Source organism: Marmota marmota, unplaced genomic scaffold, assembly GCF_001458135.2.
Source record: "Marmota marmota marmota unplaced genomic scaffold, marMar, whole genome shotgun sequence".
Lineage (NCBI taxonomy): Eukaryota > Metazoa > Chordata > Mammalia > Rodentia > Sciuridae > Marmota > Marmota marmota.
In genome coordinates, this window is record NW_026000229.1 from 42,858,938 (window position 1) to 42,880,898 (window position 21,961).

At 33.9% G+C, this 21,961-nt stretch overlaps 1 protein-coding gene across 2 annotated transcripts in view; it reads left to right on the top strand.

Annotated features, from left to right (window-relative positions):
• Positions 1–21,961, top strand: part of Aqr (aquarius intron-binding spliceosomal factor) — a 112,223-nt gene that overhangs the window by 23,135 nt on the left and 67,127 nt on the right. For both annotated transcript variants that reach the window (XM_048793425.1, XM_015480850.2), the window contains exons 5-11: positions 1,316–1,436; positions 3,168–3,308; positions 6,114–6,182; positions 7,242–7,342; positions 14,707–14,783; positions 18,554–18,618; positions 19,761–19,877. In XM_048793425.1, the coding sequence (XP_048649382.1) occupies positions 1,316–1,436; positions 3,168–3,308; positions 6,114–6,182; positions 7,242–7,342; positions 14,707–14,783; positions 18,554–18,618; positions 19,761–19,877 (691 nt within the window). The remainder of the gene's footprint in view (positions 1–1,315; positions 1,437–3,167; positions 3,309–6,113; positions 6,183–7,241; positions 7,343–14,706; positions 14,784–18,553; positions 18,619–19,760; positions 19,878–21,961) is intronic.

Genomic DNA, 21,961 nt, shown 5'->3' on the forward strand with positions numbered 1-21,961 from the left:
TTGGAAGGCTGAGGAACACAAGTTTGAGGTACCTGGGCAACTTGGGGAGACCCTATGGCAGAGTTCAAAAAATAAATTAAAGGTCTGAGTAGGGGCCTGTCAACAGCAAGTGAGTCAAGAAATTGTGGTATATATACCCAATAGAGTTTTACTTAACCATCAAGAAGAATGAAATTGTGACATTTGCCAATAAATGGATGGAACTAGAGACTATCATGCCGAGTAAAATAAGCTAAATCTAGAAAAGCAAAGATCGAATATTTTCTCTCATTATGTAGAAGCTAGTGCAAAATAAGGATGAAAAGTGGGGAGAAGATCCCATGAAAATGAAAGGGAGATCAGTGAAGTAAAAGAAGGGGATCAAGAGGAAGGGAGGAAGGACAGGAAAAGTGGGAACTCTGGAATGAAATTTACCAAATTATTCAATGTATATGAATATACCCCAGTGAATTCCACCTTTATGTATATCTATAAGGCACCAATTTAAAAAACAAACAAACAAACAATAAATAGAAGGAAGACCAGTAATAGAGACAGGGAGTGGGGAAGGGAGGAAGGGAAATTGGAAGTATTCAGGATTGATGTGGAACAAGGTATTTTCCACACATGTAGTAATATGTCAGAACGAACCACATTACATTAATATGTATACTTATAATGCACTATTAAAAACATTTTAACATAAAATAAAGATCTGGAATGTAACTCATTGGTAGAGTTCTTACCTAGCAGGCCTGAGGCCCTGGATTCTGTCCCCAGTACTACATACAACAAATACTGTCCTGCTTTTTTTTTGTTAGCACTTTACAGTATTTTACAGCCAGTAGAATAGTTGATATTAATAACTACCTTGAAAGGTAAGAAATGGCTTAATTGTGTTTTGGAAATCAGAAGTACTTAAATTTGTTTAGGAGTATTTACACAAGTCTTAAAAGAATTTTGGTATCTGGAGGGGGAAATGCTACATTTACATTGAAAACTGCTGATGTGGAATACCTTGTAAATTAAAAATTACAAAGCCTCTTTTTGATTAAGTCTCTTTCTTAGTTTCTGGAAGTTATTTTTTCCTGATAGGAATTAGGCCAGATGTCTCAGATACATTTATTTGTAAAAGTGCCCTTAATATTATTGTGTTTTAGAGCTGATATTTATCTGACATTATTGTTTATCTTATAATGATAATTATGTATATTGATAACCTTTGATATCTTATTACTTGAAAGTGTAGGACTATGTAAATAGTTAGGATTTTCCACGTGAGTGATATAATGCAGTGACTAGTGGTATTAATGAAATATTCATTGTATTTTTACAGCCAGTATCTTGAAAATTATCTCTGGATGAATTATTCTCCTGAGGTATCTAGCAAGGCCTATTTAATGTCCATCTGCTGTATGGTGAATGAGAAATTCAGAGAAAATGTTCCTGCATGGGAGGTAACATTTAAATTACTTCATGGCTTTTATACTTTGTCCACTTAAACTGTTACAAAGTAGCAGAACTTTTTACAGACATTAAATGTGATTTTAGAGCAGAACTTTACCCAATAGTAAACTACTATTAAGAAAAAGAGTAGACATGTGAAAGATAATATCAGGCTTTTTTTTTATTACAACACTTCTAATGTACTGTGAACACTACTAATTTATACTTAAAATTATAAATTAAAAGTTATTTATATTTGAAAAATATAAATTATAAATATGGAGTTAATTTTCTGCTTTGCTAGAACTGGAAAATAACATAAATTATAGAGACATCAGAAGCTGGGAAAAAGTTATATATTAATAAGTACAATTAGACAATGTTCAAAAGTCAAGACAGTTAGCTTTTTTTTTATTTTTGAGTTTTCTATTTAATATTTTCAAACTGCTGTTAACCACAGGTAACTAGAACCTAGAAAATGAATTTGTGAATATTGGGAGACCATGGTACAGATTCAGAGGATATAGAAGATTTAGAAAGTAGAATTGATCTGATTTGATAATTAGTTAAAGTAGCATTAGGAAAGGGGATTATTTTCAATAATTTGCCAAACTTGGGCAACTGAATATAATAGATGATGGTGTCATTCCCAAGATAGGAAAATGTGTTGAGGAATACTTTGGAGGGAATAACACTGTGCAGTTGAGTTTAGGGCATTGAGTTTGAATTGCCTTTGTATTATCTAGATGAATATTGTAATAACTAGATGAAATTGCCTGGTAGAGAGAGGAATCTAAAGATGTAGCATTATGGAGCGAAATCTGTACTAAAGATGTATATTTACAATCATTAATATATCATAAAGTAATGTGAGATGGGGACTAAGAATGGGAACATTGCTGTTTAAGTAACAAAGGAAGAGAACCCTTCAGTACAGTGAAAAGGAATTGATGCTTGGGTTCAGTGGACTTGGCAGCCATGATAGTATCAAGGGAGTGGTATTTATTGATGGAAGTTTGGTTTAGAGAAGTTAATGGAAACTAGTGTTGGAGCACACATTTGGAGCACTTGCCTATTACAGTAAGTAGAAGGGGAAGTAGATCAAAGAGATTTGAATATATTTACATGTTAAGAAAGAAAAGCATATTATAAAGCAGGAGAAACTGCCCCTGAGATTAATTACAGTGTGAAAATTAATTTTTGCTAAAGGTGTAGTTTCCTTTGTTCAAATCAAAGGAATTAAAAATACTGCAGATTCTTAATAAGAAAACAAACTTAAGCTAAATACAAGCATAGTTTGCACGAGAAAAACTAAAAGAATTAGGGCTGGGGATGTGGCTCAAGCGGTAGCGCGCTCGCCTGGCATGAGTGCGGCTCGGGTTCGATCCTTAGCACCACATACAAACAAAGATGTTGTGTCCGCTGAAAACTAAAAAATAAATATTAAAAAAATTCTCTCTCTCTCTCTCTCTCTCTCTCTTTAAAAAAAAAAACTAAAAGAATTAATGACATTATCTTACTAGCTAACAATTTCTGTAAGTTTCTCCTGTCAGAAACCTGTATTTGAATTGCTATCATTAATTATAAGTAAGCATGTAATGCCTCTTTACCCATATTTAAATAATCTTTTTATTTTGATTTTGTTAAGAGATTCCTAAAAAACTACTGTGTTGCTTTAAGGAACAAAAATGCATGAATAAGCCAGTTCAAAGTGTATTTATTCTTCTTATTTTTATTTTCAGACTTTTAAGAAGAAGCCAGACCACTTCCCATTCTTCTTTAAGTGCATCTTGAAAGCGGCATTAGCTGAAAATGATGGTGAATTTTCACTCCATGAACAGACAGTCCTATTGCTTTTTCTTGATCATTGCTTCAATAGTTTGGTAATTTTACTTAATGTTTTAGGGAAGCTTTCATATTTTCTTGTTCTTCTAGATTGAGTTTAGATGTGATTATCTTTGTGGCCATCTTTTCACACAAAAATGTGGGGAATAAAAATAATGCTAAAAGCTTGATTTAAATCACATCAATAAAATAATTTTATAAATTTTGTTCACTTTTTAGTAGTTTATACTTAATCCTTTATTTTTTATTATTGTTCACATTTTTAGTAGTTTGTACTTGATCCTTCCTTTATTTATTATGCAGACTTTAAGAAAAATGATAATGAGAGCTGAAAATTCAAAGGGAGAACACAAAAATTAGAAACAGCGGAGTCTGACTAGTACGAACTTTTTTTTTGTTTTTGGTACCAGGGATTAAATTTAGGGGTACTCAACCACTGAGTCACATCCCTAGCCCTATTTTGTATTTTTATTTAGACGGGGTCTCGCTGAGTTGCTTAACACCTCACTATTGCTGAGGCTGTCTTTGAACTCGCAAGCCTCCTGTAAGCCTCCTGAGTAAGCTGCTGGGATTACAGGCATACGCCACTACACCCAGCTGACCAGTATGAACTTTGATGAAATCTGTGCCACAAACTGCATGCTAAAAAGTTTCAGTACTTTTTAGTCTTTATGCTCAGGCTGGCTCATCAGCAAGAGGGTTGTATTTTGAGTTGACTATTGAAAGACAATACTGGATGGTCTTTGGAAATGTGTGTGATAACTTTCATCCTTTACAAGATTATCTTCTAAAAAATAAAATATTTCATTTGATCTTCCCTTCTGTGGTTATCCAAAGGCATATCCACATTTAATTATTTATTTATTTTTAAAATGTATTCATTCTAATTACATATATATATGACAGCAGAATGCATTTTGATTCATTGTACACAATTGCAGCACAAATTTTCATTTCTCTGGTTGTATGCAATGTAACATTGCACCGTATGTGCAGTCATATGTGTACCTAGAGTAATGATGTCCATCTCAATGCACCATCTTTCCTGTCCCCATACCCCCTCCGCTCTCCTACTTCCCTTTTGTCCAATCACAGTTTCTCCATTTTCCCATCCCCCTGCCACCATTGTGAATCAGCATCCACTTATCAGAGAGAACATTTGGCCTTTGGATTTTGGGGATTGGCTTACTTCACTTAGCATGATAATATTCTCCAATTCTGTCCATTTACCTGCAAATGCCATAATTTTATTCTCTTTTATCGCTGAGTTATATTCCATTGTGTAGATATACATTTTATTTGTCCATTCATCTATTAAAGGGTATCTAGGTTGGTTCCACGGTTTGGCTATTGTGAATTGAGCAGCTATAAACATTGATGTGGCTGTGTTACTATAGTATGCTGATTTTAGGTGCTTTAGGTATAGACCAAGGAGTGGGATAGCTGGATCAAATGGTGGTTCCATTCCAAGTTTTCTAAGGAATCTCCACACTGCTTTCCAGATAGGTTGCACCAATTTGCAGTCCCACCAGCAACATATGAGTGTGCCTTTTCTCCCACATCCTCACCAACACTTACTGTTTGTATTCTTGATAACTGCCATTCTGACTAGCATGAGATTAAATCTTAGAGTAGTTTTGATTTGCATTTCTCTAATTGCTAGAGATATTGAACATTTTTTCATATATTTGTTGATTGATTATGTATCTTCTTATGAGAAGTGGTATATCCACCTCTCATATTTATTTAAACATAAATGTTTTTGTTTTGGTAATGCACTTAGAGCCTTTCAGGAGAATGCATAGAATTCTTTCTTATCCAGAAGATTGGATGTTGATTGATGGATGATTATTGCTGGTTTCTATGTATTGCCTCACTCTGATCTTGTAAAGGCATATAGAAAAGAATGATGGTACCCCCAATAGATACCAATTTCGCCTCTTTAATGTTAATTAAACAGAGCAAATAGAAATTTAAGTAGACATAATTTTTTATGAGAAATTAAACAAGAACAAGGTTTAGTTAGCAGTAGTTTGGTGCTGGTATTAAGCCAATTTATAATGAAAATGTTTTTTCAGTATGCTGTGAACTTTCTTTATTTGAAGCAGTTACATTTGTTCTATAAAATAACTGAATCCTGAGTAAGCTAATAATGAACCCTGGCTCCTAGAGGAAAAGTAGGGTTAGGTTCCTGCAAGTCTCTGGTTGCAGCATTTTTTTTTCAAACTATCAGTGCCTAACCTTATTTTATATGTGTGTGTCTGTTAAAGACATCTTATTAATACATATTTTTGATTCAGTAACTTTATTCCTGAGTGAGTTATCCCTCAGGTCATTCCTGAATGGGCTTATCTAGCAAACATGGAGAAAGTACAAAGAAAATGCCTTATTGAACATTAGAAGCACTTCAGTTTTGTTCTTGGAGATTCATTTTAAACACTGAAATCACCAATGAAAAGCCCAATAACTCCCCAAAAGTAGCACTAAATAGATTGCGAAAAGGATACTTGTTTGTAGTATGAGAAGTGCAATTCAAATAGGGTCATCTCAGCCTTAGCTAGGTATGTACATATCAGGTAACTCAAAATTTTTGAAGCTCTGTGCTATTGATTTGGGATTTATAAATTTTTGTGAGTAGGTGAATTTGAAGATATGAAATCAGTTAATAATGAAAACTGTTGTTCAGAGTATTGAACTTTTTAAAATATTAAAATATCACTAATTTACAAGTATTGGTGCCATGTTTTCCCCGCAGGACTTAAAAAGCCATAACACTCCCTGTATAAAGATTCAGTTGAAAATGCTAGAATGCTTATAGACTTTTTGCTTCATACCTTTAATAGGAAGTAGACTTGATACGGAGTCAAGTACAGCAGCTTATCTCCCTCCCAATGTGGATGGGCTTACAGCCTGTAAGTATCTAATTTCAGAATATTATGCATGTATATGTTGTAAGTGAAGATGTGATAGATTGTGTACCTTTAGTATGGATATAAAAGTGTCAGCTAAAAATCCCTTTTCCTGCTTAGAAGTTACCATGCATTAACTTATGATATATGTAGTTTTTATAATTTTAAAGTTTTAATGTGTATCCTAATACATGTTTCACCTAATTTTGATATTGTAATATAAGTTTAGTATCAATAGAGCTTATAGAGAAAGAAATTATCCCTTTATCTATTGAGCTTATAGAAAAAGGGATAATTTTAGCAATATATGGTTATTATCCTTATTATATTTTTTTGGCTAAGACTATATGCAAACTTGAATTTTTATTGTTTCCTTGATTAAAATGTACATATAGTTAAAGAAGAAGGTCTGGATCATGTGTAATATTAATGACTTTCATTTTTTTTTTTTTACCAAATCTTTATTGTGTATATGTGCATGTATAAAATTTACATATTTTAGGGAGTAAAGTTTAAACTGTGAAATTTCAGTGTGACCCTTTATTCTTAATTGTATTTCCTACACGTGATTATTTCTGTATACACTCACATGTGTGTACTCATTCACTGTAGCAGTTAATGGAATAAAAATATAAGGCACATATGACTAATTTAAGCTTATGTTAAAAAGTGGTGAATGCCATAATAGAAAATTTACTGATGGCATTTCTATTTTTACTTTTGGTAGTTGCTTTATGTTCATTGTTTGAGACTCATATTTTTCAGTCATCTGTGATTATGCTCACAAGTGTTAATGTTGATATTTTTCAGACTGAATTGAGACAAAAAAGTTTATCATTGAGCTTAAAATCTTGATTAGAAAAGACAGTTTCTTTTTTATTAATAAGTATTAGAATTGAATTTTAGGAATTAATTATTCCTTAGTTTTCAAGGTTTATTTTGTTGCTTTTAGATTTTATGATATTGCCCTCAGTCATGTACTAGAAAACTTGTTAATACTTAATCTCGTCTTTATCCTTTTAAATATTGAAGTTATCGATAACATAACAATTTCTTTTTCAGGCACGATTGGAATTAGAATTAAAAAAGACACCTAAGCTAAGAAAATTCTGGAACTTGATTAAAAAGAATGATGAAAAGATGGATCCAGAAGCAAGAGAACAGTATGTTAACAAAGCTTCATTCCATATTAGCTTATTATGCTGGATTACAATTCTTAGTGTTATTTGTGGCTTCATTTGATATAGTGCCGTGTTCAAATAAGTTATTAATAAGTGCTTTTACTTAGACTGTGTAGGAATATTTTTTACAAAGACCTTAAAAGGAAGCCACAACATCAGCAAAGCCTCAATTTACTTTTCTTCTTTTTCTTTTCTCTGAACCAATGTGCCACTTTTCTTCTCCATTCCTGTTGTCCCTGATCTGTCCCTCAAGGAGAGTTCTGTTTTCTCCACAGTCTTCAAGATGTCAACCAGTTCAACTTTTTCTTACTCCTTGACTTTTTTTTTAATTAATTGTTTTTATTTATATATGACAGCAGAATGCATTACAATTCTTATTACACATATAGAGCACAATTTTTCATATCTCTGGTTGTATACAAAGTATATTCACACCAATTCGTATCTTCATACTTTGGATAATAATGTCCGTCACATTCCACTGTCATTTCTAACCCCATGCCCCCTCCCCTCCCTTCCCTTCCTATCCCTCTGCCCTATCTAGAGTTTGTCTATTCCTCCCATGCTCCCCCTCCCTATCCCAGTATGAATCAGCCTCCTCATATCAGAGAAAACATTTGGCATTTGTTTTTTTGAGATTAACTAACCTCACGTAATATTGTCTTCTCTAACTCCATCCATTTACCTGCAAATGCCATGATTTTATTCTCTTTTATTGCTGAGTAATATTCCATTGTGTATATATGCCACATTTTTTTTTATCCATTCATCTATTGTAGGGCATCTAGGTTGGTTCCACAGTTTAGCTATTGTGAATTGTGCTGCTATAAACATTGATGAGGCTGTGTCCTTGTAGTATGCTGTTTTTAAGTCCTTTGGGTATAGAACGAGGAGAGGGATAGCTGGGTCAAATAGTGATTCCATTCCCAATTTTCCAAGAAATCTCCATACTGCTTTCCATATTGGCTGCACCAATTTGCAATCCTACCAGCAGTGTGTGAGTGTACCTTTTCCCCCACATCCTCACCAATATTTATTGTTGTTTGTCTTTATAATAGCTGCCATTCTCACTGGAGAGAGATGAAATCTTAGAGTAGTTTTGGCTTGCATTTCTCTAATTGCTAGCGATGGTGAACATTTTTTCATATATTTGTTGATTAATTATTTATCATCTTCTGAGAAGTGTCTGTTCAGGTCCTGGGCCTCTTTATTGATTGGGTAATTTGTTTTTGTGGTGCTTAACTTTTTGAGTTCTTTATATACTCTGGAGATTAGTCCTCTATCTGATGTGTGAGGGGTAAAGATTTTGTTCCCAAGATATAGGCACTCTATTCATCTCACTGATTGTTTCTTTTGCTGAGAAGAAACTTTTTAGTTTGAGACCATCTCATTTATTTGGTTCTTGATTTTAATTCTTGTGCCAAAGGAGTCTTATTAACTAAGTTGGGGCCTAATCCCACATGATGGAGATGAGGGCTTACTTTTTCTTGTATGAGATGCAGGGTCTCTGGTTTTATTCCTATGTCCTTGATCCATTTTGAGTTAAGTTTTGTGCATGGTGAGAGATAGGGGTTTAGTTTCATTTTGTTGCATATGTATTTCCAGTTTTCTCAGAACCATTTATTGAAGATGCTATCTTGTCTCCAATGCATGTTTTTGGCACCTTTGTCTAATATAAGATAATTGTAATTTTGTGGGTTAGTCTCTGTGTCCTCTTTTCTGTACCATTGGTCTACCAGTCTGTTTTGGTGCTGTTTTTGTTACTATTTCTCTGTAGTATAGTTTATGGTCTGGTATAGTGATGCCACCTGCTTCACTCTTCCTGCTTTAGCTATTCTTGGTCTCTTATTTTTCCAGATGAATTTCATGATTGCTTTTTCTATTTCTATGAGGAATGCCATTGGGATTTTGATTGGAATTACATTAAGTCCATATAGTGCTTTTGGTAGTATGGTCATTTTGATAATATTAATTCTGCCTATCCAAGAGCAAGTGGGTTAGGCTTAGGCTCCCAGGTATGGGAGGGCTGAACTTGGACCTACCCTGCACCTGCATCCTGCACAAGTTGGTGTGTGTGGATCTGGGCCAGGTCTGGGCTCCAATGGTAGTCTGCTGGTCGGAAGAGACGGTCCTGTGCAAGAGGCTGGGCTCCAGCGAGTGTATACCCTGCAGGTAAAGGGGTGGACCCCGGTCTACTATGAGCCTGGTTCCCACAAAGGTTGGAGTGGGCAGATCTCACTCCTTGACTCTTAACAATGACTTTTCTATACCCCAACCATCATTCATTCATTCAACAAATATTGAATGTATTGTTTTGCCAGGTATTATATGTAGCATTGGAGATACAGCAGAGAACAAAGTAAAAAATAATTCCTGTTTTTGTGATGCTTATATTCTAGTTGAAAAAGACAGCAATGAAGAGATAAATTATGCAGTATGTTTGGTGGTAATACATGCTAAGGAAAAAATAAACCAAGTATAGGGATTAAAAGAGTAATTGACAGTGACTCTTACAGTATCCAAATCCAAAATTTTCTGATGTATATTTTATAACAAATTAATTTTTTCCTTCATCTTTGATCAATGTATTTTTTATGTGCTATTTAGATGTTGACAACATATTTTTTTATTGTCAGTTATTTCTCCCAAGTTTCATGATTTTTATCAAATTTTACTGTGCACAGTTTCAGTCAAAATCTTTATGGGTTGTTTCTAACTGTGATGTTTATTAGCAATTGGATAAAAGTTTGTGGTGACTTGTATTTATTTCGTGGAATAAAAAGCTATGAGGATACAGGGAAGGACCTCTATGCTCTCAGGTTTGTTTCTGTCTTTGAAACTACCTGGTCTCTCTCTATTCTTGCCTTATTTGCCTCAGAACTGTTCTAGCTGTAGTATTTTTTCTTTCTTCATCTTCATTCACTTTTCTACTGGCTTTTTTTTCTCTGCCTTTTGTGCACATGTACACATATGTACATACATACACACGCTCAGGGTTTACTTCCCTTGGGCCTATGATAGCTTCTTTTACCTCTACTCTATTGTTTCTTCCACTCTAAAGAGTGGCTTGTATTTGCCTTTTCTTTAAATCTTGTAACTCTGACTTGAATTTTGGTTCCTGTTTTTCACTACAACCTAAATCTTTTTGTTGTTTGTTTGTTTTTTAGTACTGGGAATTGAACACAGAGGCAGTAAACCACTGAGCCACATCCCCAGCCCTGTTTTATATTTATATTTTATTTAGAGACAGGGTTAACGATCCTCCTGCCTCAGCCTCCCAGGCTGCTGGGATTACAAGCATACACCACTGTGCACAGCATAAAATCATTCTTTTTGACCTTATCTCTATCATTTGGCATTTGGGGTAGTTTTTGTTTGTTTTGTTCTTCCCTTGATCCCTCATTCTATTCTGTTGATAGTGATGCATTTCTTATATATCTCTCCTTCTTTAACTTCTGTAAGTTCTCTTTTTCTTCTTTGGATTTTTTTTTCCTGTCTTCTCTGGCTCTGTGAACAAGATATTGACACATCCCAAGGCTTTTCTTTTATTGTCTTTTAATTCAATGCTCCTAGGCCCCAGGGGTTTGTGAGAAAACTGAGGTTTGAGAAAAATAAGTAACCTGCCCCTAAAGATACAAATTAATATATCTGCTAGAATTCTAATTGGACCTATTTCCTTATGTCTAGAAAATTTTTCCCCTTGACCACTTTATAAGTAAGGAAGTATATTTTTGTGATAAAACTTTTACTTTTCCATCTCTATGTGATGGAGATTCCCCAAAGGGTTTTATTGATAGAGTGCTATAATTAAACTTGAATTCTGGAACATTCTCTCTGGAAGCAGTAGATTTTAGGTGAGCAAGATTTAACATGAAGATGGAAGGCACTTGTAATATTTGTGCAAGAGAGTCAGAACTTGGCTAATTGTGGAATTGGAGGCAAATGGAGGAAAGAAAGTTATTTAATGGGTGTTGGTAAGCTGTCAAGTGTGAAATTTTTTTCTGTATGTATGTTTTTATTTCATTTTTTAAAAATTTTATTTGTTCTTTTTAGTTATACATGACAGAATGTATTTGACATATATACATGGAATATAACTTCCCATTTTTGAGGTTGTACATGATGTGGAGTTACACTAGTCATTTATTCATATATGAATATAGGAAAGTTATGTCCAATTCATTCTAATGTCTTTCTCAGTCCCCTGTCCTCCCTTCCATTCTGTCCAATCCTGTGTGCCTCCCCTTCTCCCTTCCCCTCCTGCTTATTGTGAGTTGAGTATGAAATTGACAGTAAATAAGTAGTCTTCTGGTTAAATGACTGGGAGATCATGAGATACTTGCCATGATGGGAATGTGAAAGGAAGAGTAGTAGGACTGCTACTGGAGAAGATGGTTCCAGTTTTCCCTTTGCAAGTGGAGATTTCTAGCAGGAGATCATTGTTATAAGAAATGTAATAAGTGCTACTTTTGTAGGTACATATGTAGATAGTTATTGAGGTCATGAGTATGAATGAGATTATTTAGTGAGGTGCATAAACCACGAGCAGAGGGTTGAAGATAAGAAAGTGCATCCTGGAGTCATGTTGGTGGTTACTGAAGAAACTGAAAAGCTGCAAGTCAGAGATAAGTTTGGGAGTAAGGGACTGAATATTACAGGAAAGGTCAGAGTACGAACATCCCTATTTTAATTTTTAGCTTCAATCTCATTTCTTTCACAATAGATTTTTAGCTAGCATTTTATCATCTTGGTTGTGCTGAACAAGTGATTTTTTTTTTTTTTTTTTTGGCCAAATGTGACTCTTTTTGTTTGTCTTGAAAAGCCCATTTTCCATTACCTTGATGTGATTTAATCTTAAATCTCTCTGGTCCTGATTTCTTTTCTGTCCTTTAACTATACTTCTTTCATTATACTTATAAACAGATGATTGTCATGAACTCAAATTTGGCTTAACTAACTAGGAGTACTCATTGTTTTTTCCTCTTGAACTCACCTTTCTGCCCAAAACCTCTTAATTATGCTAGTCAGTTGGGCTTGGAAAACTCCAGACACCTGAATGGCTCTTTATAACCAGTCAGGCAGTACTATTAGATTCCCGCTTTGTCTTTCCTTTCCTCTGTCTCTCTCTCTCTCTTTTTTTTGTACCAGGGATTGAACTGAGTTGGCCACTTGGCTACTGAGCCACATTCCTAGACCTCTTTTGCATTTTATCTAGAGATAGTCTCTCACTGAGTTGCTTAGTACCTAGCTGTTGCTGAGGCTGGCTTTGAACTCAGTATTCTTCTGTCTCAGACTCCCAAGCCACTGTGATTACAGGCATGCGCCACTGCGCCCAGCTCCTTTTTTCTTGTATTCACACTGCCATCATAATTTAGGCCCTTATAGCCTCTTTAATGAACCACAACAATAAATCCCTATTTGGTCTTTCTTCCAGCTTTCCATTAACAGTATAGTTTAAGTATTCTTTTTCATAGAAAGCTATATTTATTTTGCCCTACTTCTATTCACAGTGTTCAGTGATTTTCTTGTTCCCATAGGATAAACATTAAACTCATTACGGTAGCTTTATAAAACTCTTATATTTCCTGTGGACCCCCCCCCCACTGCCCCCATTAATGAACCAATCTGACCAGTCTATAGTCATTGTTTCTTCAACATTCCTCCCCTGAGTCCCTTTCTCTTCTATCCACGTGATTGAATATTAGCCATCTAAACACTCTTCGCTACCACCTGCTTCACACTACATGCTTTCTTCTTCTGTACTCCTATAATACTAGCAGTATGTGTGATGGTTGGAATATCTGTAGTTGAAAGTGTAGGTTCTAAAACCATATTTAAATAGATTCTGCACTCAGTTGTTATATGACTTTGGGCAAGTTCTTCCCATCTTTGAACTTCAGTGTGAAAGAATATTGTCATTATTAAATGAGCTTTCTTTTTATTATTATTATTATTATTACTTATATTTTTGCATTACAATTCTTTTTTTAACATTTTTTTTTATTTTTTTGAAAGTAGTTGGAAACAATACCTTTATTTTTATTTATTTATTCTTATGTGGTGCTGAGGATTGAACCCAGGGCCTCGCATGTGCTCGACAAGCGCTCTACCGCTGAGCCACAATCCCAGCCCCAAAATTACAATTCTTAATACACCTTTATACCACAATTTATCATATCTCTGATTGTATATAAGGTATATTGACACCAAATTCACATCTTCATACGTGTATTTTGTATAATGATGAGGGTCTCCTTCCACCATCCATGCTATTCCCCTTCTCACTCCTTTTCCCTCCCACCCCTATTCCCTATCTAGAGGTTATCTTCCTCCCTTGCTCTCCTTCCTAACCCCATTAAATGAGCTTTCTTGCATGAATTATTTAACCCAACCCAGATCTTGGCAGAGTAAGTTCTCAGTTAATGTCAGGCAGTTTTTTAATAATTGCATTCTGACTTATGTTAGTCATTATCTTTATATATGATTTATCACTTCAAGTAGAATTTAATCATTCCCCTCCTTTGTGTTTCTAGTAGGACTGGCATAATCATTTGTTGCTATCCAATATCTGATAAATGTTGAGTAATTAGTTAAATTAATAATGAATGGAAAGTACTTTTTATTGGTACATAATAATCATACAATAGTGGGATGTGTTGTGATATATTTGTATATTGCAAATGAAAGAATTTGGTCAAGAAAATTGTACTTTAAACAAACATTTAATCTTTAGCTATTGAAGTTCTCTTGTATTTAGTATTTTAAACATATTAAAGTATAAAATTGTTTACCTTGATTTAACTACATTAAACACTATTTTTTCCCTTTCTTTTTTTGGAACTGCAGATTAAACCCAGGGATACTTCATCACTGAGCTACATCCCCAGTCCTTTTTTTTTTTCTTTTGAGACACAGTCTTACTAAGTTTTTGAGGTTTCCTAAGCTGATGCTGGCCTCAAACTTGTGATCCTCCTGCTTCAGCTTCCCTAAGTTGTTGGAATTACAGGCATGTGCCACCATGCCCAGCTAAATGCTAGATTTTTAATTTTAATGGCAAAATACAAAGAAAAATTTGAAATCTCCTTTGCAGTCCTGATCCTTAAATTACAAGTAAAAACTTTGACTGTAAGAGGAGGTGTTTTCTTAGCTATTTTTTAGGCCAGGAATGAAGCTCTTCTTCTCTTCATGTAGCACTATATTTACAAAGATGACACTTTGTTCAAATTATGGTCCTAATGTCAGAGTGAAATGGAACATTTGAACAATATTTGAATATATTTATTCATCATTCAAAATTTACTTTGAAATAACTTTTTCAAAAATAATTTGGTCATGTTTGATTTTAGAGCCTATCAAGAAAGAAGATTTCTTTCACAACTCATCCAGAAGTTTATCTCTGTTCTGAAATCAGTCCCGCTGTCTGGTAACCGGCTTTTCTATTCAGCTCATTTGTAAATTTATTCTATAGACTTTCCTATGGAATTTACCTGTCTGTAGTCTAAAAATTGCTCTTAGAATGATTTCAAATTGTAGCAATAAAGTATATGTCCTTTCCTTTTCTAGTATATTGCAAATCGTAGCATTGACAGCCTTGAAGGTTATTTTAAAGGTACCAGCCTGGTTATTAAAATGTCATTTAGTTAGCAAACATTTTTATATTTGCTTACTAGGTTTATGTCTTGTCCTGTATAAGGTGCTGGAATACAATAGTGAACAAGACAGAGACTTGTTCACTTGTTGTTCATAATGGGATATTGAATAGTGTTTTTCAAGAGATATTAAATATTGTTTAAAGGGAAAGAGAAGAATTACTTTTTAGATATAATCTACAAATGAAATTGGTCAAGACCATTATGACCTATTCATTGATGAGAGTAATAAAATTACTCACTATATAGATTATACTGTATTATCTATATGTATACTATGAGTATACTGTATATACATGAGTATACTATATACTATATACAGGTGTGTGTGTGTGTGCATGTGTTTGTTTTTTTTTTTTGCGGGGGGGTGTACTGGAGATTGAACTCAGGGGCACTTGACCATTGAGCCACATCCCCAGCCCTATTTTGTATTTTGTTTAGAGACAGGGTCTCACTGAGTGGCTTAATGCCTTACTGTTGCTGAGGCTGGCTTTGAACTTATGATCCTCCTGCCTCAGCCTCCTGAGCTGCTGGGATTACAGGCATGCCCCCACTGTACCCCACTTACATATGTGTTTATATACCTGTATGCCAAGGGGAGTCAATTCAATATATGAGGTTGTTAAGATCTTGATAAGCATTTAATGAGTACAAATAGATTTTTACTTAATAAAGGTATATATGCTGTATAAGATGTCATCATTTAATATTTTATTTCTTAAGTGAAATATAATCTCTAAGAACAGCTTTATAGTTGTATCATGTTTATATTTTCACATAGCTTTGTTTAAAATGCAATAGAATTACTTATTTAATGCTGATTTTCCAGGTAATATTTAACAACTGAATATTTTAACTAAAATTCAGTCAGGATTAGATATCAATACTGTAAATCACCTGTACCCCATTTGGAGCATAATACTGCTAACAAACAATATAAATTGTCATATGCTTATATCTAAGTTGTTTAATATTAGTATATTTAAATCTTTTTGTTAAGTGCCTTAAACCTCAAATGAGGGTGAAGATTGGAGTTTCTTGGCACAAACAGTAGCAATATATGCTTTGAACTATTAATGTCTCCAATAATCAGGGTCATAAAATTTATTTCTCTAATTATGGAATGTTAATCCAGGGTCATCTAGGTTTAAAAATCAATTAACAAAATTTCTTAGGTGATTATTCTGTTTTTCTTTTTTTGGTACTGGGGTTTGAACCCAAAGTTGGTTTACCACTGAGCTATAGCCTCAGCTCTTCTTATTTTTTAGTTTGAGATAGGGTCTTACTGAGTTGCTAAGACTGGCCTCCTGTGGTCCTCCTGCCTCAGCTTCCCAAGTTGCTGGGATTATAGGCATGCACCACCACACTTAGCCTTCTTAGATTTATCTTAAACTTTAATCAAAAATTGTTGCTGGGCGCAGTGGTGCATGCCTGTAATTCCAGTGATTTAGCAGACTGAGGCAAGAGGATTGAGAGTTTGAACCCAGCTTCAGCAATTTAGTGAGGTCCTAAGCGACTCAGCAAGACCCTGTCTCTAATAAAATATAAAAAAGGGCTGGGAGTGTGACTTGGTGGTTAAGCATCCCTGGGCGCATGCATATATATATATATATTTTTTTTTTTTTTTGCTGGCAAAGGAATCAATAAGATGGTGAAAAATAATGTGCCAGTTCAAAGAGGCATGTATGAAGATGAATGGAAGAGTTAGGAAACAAAAAGCTTATTTTTAAAAGAATGAGAAGGATTGTTGTTTCATTTTATAGGTTTATTAAAAAAAAAAACACTCATACTAGTTGTAATAAGCAATCTGTGTAGGATTCTCTAACATGTCAAAACTGCTATCAGAGGAAGGAAAAGAAAGATTGCAGTATACGTGACACAAATGATAAGAATGTGTTTGCCTCAAATTGGAACAGCAAAGTTTTTACTCTGTGTTCCTCTGACCATCAGAGCATAGAACTTAATGACACCAAGCTTTGTTATCTAATATTAACCAGGCCATTGCCAGCCATTTTTCCAAAGGTTCAGAATGCAGAATTTGCTAACTTTTTAAGTTTTAGAAGAAATATTTTTCCTTTGACAATTATAAGAATGAAAGCAATGGAGGCCTAGTTTGAATGAATTTAATTTAAAAATTGCTCCTTTTGGGGTGGTATTAGGGATTAAACCCAGGGACGCTTAACCTCTTGAGCCACATCCTCAGCCTTTTTAAATTTTTATTTAGAGACAGGGTCACGCTAAGTTGCTTAGGGTCTCACTAAATTGCTGAGGCTGCCCTTGAACTCAAAATTCTCCTGCCTCAGCCTTCTGAGCCTCTGGAATTATGGGCCTCTGCCACCAAGCTTGGCTTCTTTTAATTCTTTGAACAGCTGTATGACTTGCACTAAGTTCTGAAAACTTGGCTTCCAGTTCTGCATCTTCATCAAGTCATTTCTTTGGGGGTCCTCAATTTAACAATTAGAAAATGAATATCTAGGATAGATATTTTCTGCCCCACCCCCCATTTTTAAAATTGGTGCATTATAGTTGTACATAATTGAATAGATGTTTTTTAAGGTCTTTTCCAGCTATTGAATTTTATTTTTCTGTTACTGCAGGGTCTGGATTATGGGCATATTTTAACTGAAAATTTATAGGGAAAATTCCAGTTAACATTCCTGTGTATAAGTCACAAAAGTATTTACATTTCTTCACATAAAGCCTTCCATTTTCCATTCCACTAGAAGTAAATAAAATGAATGTATTTTTAAAAATGTTTATAGGATATCTTTTACAACTCTGCCACTTGAGTTGTCTCTGGACATCAGAGACCTGAAAGTTATTTGATTTCACAATGCAGCCAACTTAACAGGATGGTTTTAGCTAATAAATGATAGATCATTTCCTAGAATTAATAAAAATCTTATGCTCTGAAAGTATTTTATATTTTGTATCACAAAATATTTTAATTACTTTAAAACAAAAAAGAATGATTTTTAAATGGTGCATTATGTCATGAATTGCATAAAATAAAATTGTGATTTTAAAATATTTCATTGCTTTGTGTCATTGGTATTTTAATATCAAAAGTAATACAGTAGGAAAAGATAACATAAATTACTCTATACTGCTAATTTTCTATGTATTTTAAAGATGTGTACATATATACATGTGTATATACATATTCTGTGTATATCTACATAAACATGTATTTATATATATGAAAAAGCTTTTAGAAGTTTAGGATATGATCATACTAAGGAAAGTAGAGCAAATTCTGATATAAAACTACTTTTTGGTGGTTTTTCAAAATCTAGTCACTAAGTATGGGTTTTAAAAGTTAGCACTTTAAAAAATATCTTTTTGCACATGTGACACAAGGTCATGTTTGTAGAGCAAAATAGCAGCTAAATATCAGTCTGCCTTTTAAAAAATATACAGGATATTCTTACTCAAAATCATAGTTATTGTGAATAAGAGGTAAATGATTTTGCTTATATTATTAAATTTTAAGAAGTAACACATATAGTCTAGTAAAATTCTAACATGTTTCTCTTATGTCTAGAACCTGTCACTATGGACAAAGTTCATTATTGTGAAAGATTTATTGAACTTGTGATAGATCTAGAGGTAAGAAATATAGAATGACTTGTTAGGCATTTATTAAGAGTCTAATAAGCTTAAGCATATGACTGCATGTGATATATTTCTTTATCACCTCTAACTGTATTATTTGAACCTTATGTCAAGGTGTCGCATACTCACAAGTTATTGTACTTTTAGGTTTTGAGATGACTGTCCCATTTGACATGGGCAACTATTTATTGTCAACTTTTTAAATAAATTTTTTTTTAATTTTTTAGACATTGATGGACTTTATTTTATTCATATGTTTGCAATGTGGTGCTGAGAATCGAACCCAGTGCCTCACACATAGTAGGCAAGTGCTCTACCACTAAGCCACAACCCTAGCCCCTAAATTAAAATTTTTAAAGGATAAGATTCCATAATACTATGTGCAGAATGTTGGTAGGAATTTCAGATAAAGATAAAAAGTGATATATTTCAAATAAAATCCATTTTCTTTCCCTTATAAAGTGGGAAGTTGAAAAAAGATCTTTTTGCGCCTTATTTTGAATGATTGTTAGAATATTGGACTAGCAGTCATTCTATAAATCTTCATTTATATTCTAGATGTGTCAGTAACAAATTTATTTCCTTTTGGTATGTAGGAGCTCAACTTCATCTGTTAAATGCATTATGATTAGATAATGGTTTTCAAACTGTAATGGTCCCATAGTTTCTCATCATCACCTTTCTGACTATCATGGGGTAATGTGGGGAGAGGAAAGGGAAACAGGGGTCTTCATTTAGGGAGACTTTTCCTTTTTCTTCAAAACAGCTCCATTTTTAAACATACACAATTTATACTGGGTTTTAAACTTAATTGCAACTTCACACTGAAATTGCATGTAGGATTTTGTTGGAAAACTATTTGTTGAGATGACTTGTGAAAATTCTTCCTGTGTTAGATATTATTTTTAATTTTCTCTTTAAAGTTCTGTTATCATCATTGTTATTAACTAAAAACACTGTCACTGAGTTTATTGACAGCATGACCCATGCCCCTTGCTATGTGCACAGTATGTCTTTGTGGAGGCTGGAGGGTACTTTGTGATGAGTAATTCTGAGTTAAATATAGTAGACTTTACCTTTATACTATCTGCAGAGAATACATGCAGAATTATTGCTGTGATGTTTATTTTTCCTAGGCCCTGCTCCCTACAAGGCGCTGGTTTAATACCATTCTAGATGACTCTCATCTTTTGGTTCACTGTTACCTTTCCAATCTTGTTCATAGGGAAGAGGATGGTCATCTTTTTTCTCAGGTGAGCACTGATATACCTAAACATACTTAACCATTTTAATTTCTAGGTTCATCTTTGCCAATTGGAAGTACGAGCATATGACAAAAAGTAAATTCTTGGAAGGATGATAAAATGAGATAGACATTATTGACCTGTATACATGTATGATTACACTACTGAAGGGACTGTACACCATGTACAGCCAGAGGAATGAGAATTTGTGTGCCATTTGTGTATAATATGATAAAATGCATTCTGCTATTATGTATAACTAATTAGAACAAATTTAAAAATGTAAATTCTTCTAAATATCGAATGATGTAAAATTCTAATCATTTTAAAGTCAGGTCTTAATATATAAAATTAATGCATTCTTGCATAGGTGGCCTTTAATAAGTATATATTCTAACTATGTTATTTATGTATGACTTTATTATTGGACTAAATTGTGATTTTGGTGATGTAGTTCCACATGTTCACATATTTTGATTTTATGTGAATAACCATTGTGGAATATAGTCAGTGATGAGCGTTAGTTTCAAGTAAACTGTGCCCAATACCATGGCTCTGTCTTTCCACATGATGGTGGTGACAGGCAATTGATAGCATGGAAATGTATGTACACTTATCCTGCTACCTTGGGTTGGAAGGTAAATGCACTTTAAGGAAGGCAAAAATATTAATATTTCCTGTTTTTTGTAGCATCATATAGAAGAAAACATAACAAACTTGTAATTATTCTTTCTTTTCTTTTTTTTTTTAGTACTGGGAATTGATCTCAGAGGCACTTAACCACTGAGCCACATCCCCAGCCCTATTTTGTATTTTAGAGACAGGGTCTCACTGAGTTGTTTAATGCCTCACTGTTGCTGAGGCTGGCTTTGAACTTGTGAACCTCCTGCCTCAGCCTCCCAACCTGCTGCAATTACAAGCATGCACCACCATGCCTGGCAATTATTATCTTTGAATGATATCATAATGGGAGATACAGTTTTTGTGTGCATTACATATTATTTTATCTCATGTCTATAAGCATTTCTTTTTCTCATCCTCTTTATAAATTTTTGTCCAGTGAGTTGTTGTGTGTCTTAAAATCTTAATATCTAATCTGCTATGGATTTGAAGTAAAATAATTCAGGTTTGAGGTGAATATAATTAGTAAACTCTTTTGATGCTGCTGCTACATGGGGAAAGCAGACTCTTTTTTTAAACACTATTTTTTTTTTCTTTCTACTGGCTCTTTTTAGTTAAACATAATATTAGGATTCATTTTGACAAAGTTATTAAAATATAGAATATAATTTGTTCTAATTCAGTCCCTACTGTATACTCCCTTTCTCTTCCCTCTCCTTCTTCCCTTCCCTCTACTGATCTTTCTGCTATCTATCGATATATATATTTTTTAAATTTGTATCTTATAAATATACATGATGGTGAGATTCACTGTGGTATATTCATATATACACATAGGAATATTAGGTCCTATTTATTCTACTGTTCTTTCCTTATCCCATCCCACTTCCCTTCCCTCCAGTTCTCTTTGTCTACTCCACTGACATTTCTTCTATTTTTTTGAACCCCTCCCCCACTTTATCCCTGATCAGCTTCTGCACATCAGGGAAACATTCAACCTTTGACATTTTGGGACTGGCTTATTTTACTTAGCATGATAGTCTGCAGTTCCATCCATTTACCAGAAAATGCTATAATGTCATTTCTCTTTATTGTTGAGTAATACTTCATTGTGAATATATACCACTTTTTCTTTATCCATTTATTTGTTGAAAGGCACCTGGGTTGGTTCTATAACTTAGCTATTGTGAATTGTGCTACTATAAACATTGTGGCTGCATCAATGTAGTATGCTGATTTTAAATCTTTTGGATATATAACAAGGAGTGGATTACGTGGGTTATATGGTGGTTCTATTTCTAGTTTTTTTGCGGAATCTCCATACAAAAGCAGGGACTCTTTAGCAGCTGGCACCAAGCTAAAGGCTTAATGGCTGTGAAGACTGATAAGAGGAATGGACAACTTAACTTTTCCCACCTTACAGTTTCTCCCCAACAGAAGCAGCACAAAGAAGAATATCTCTACTTACAAAT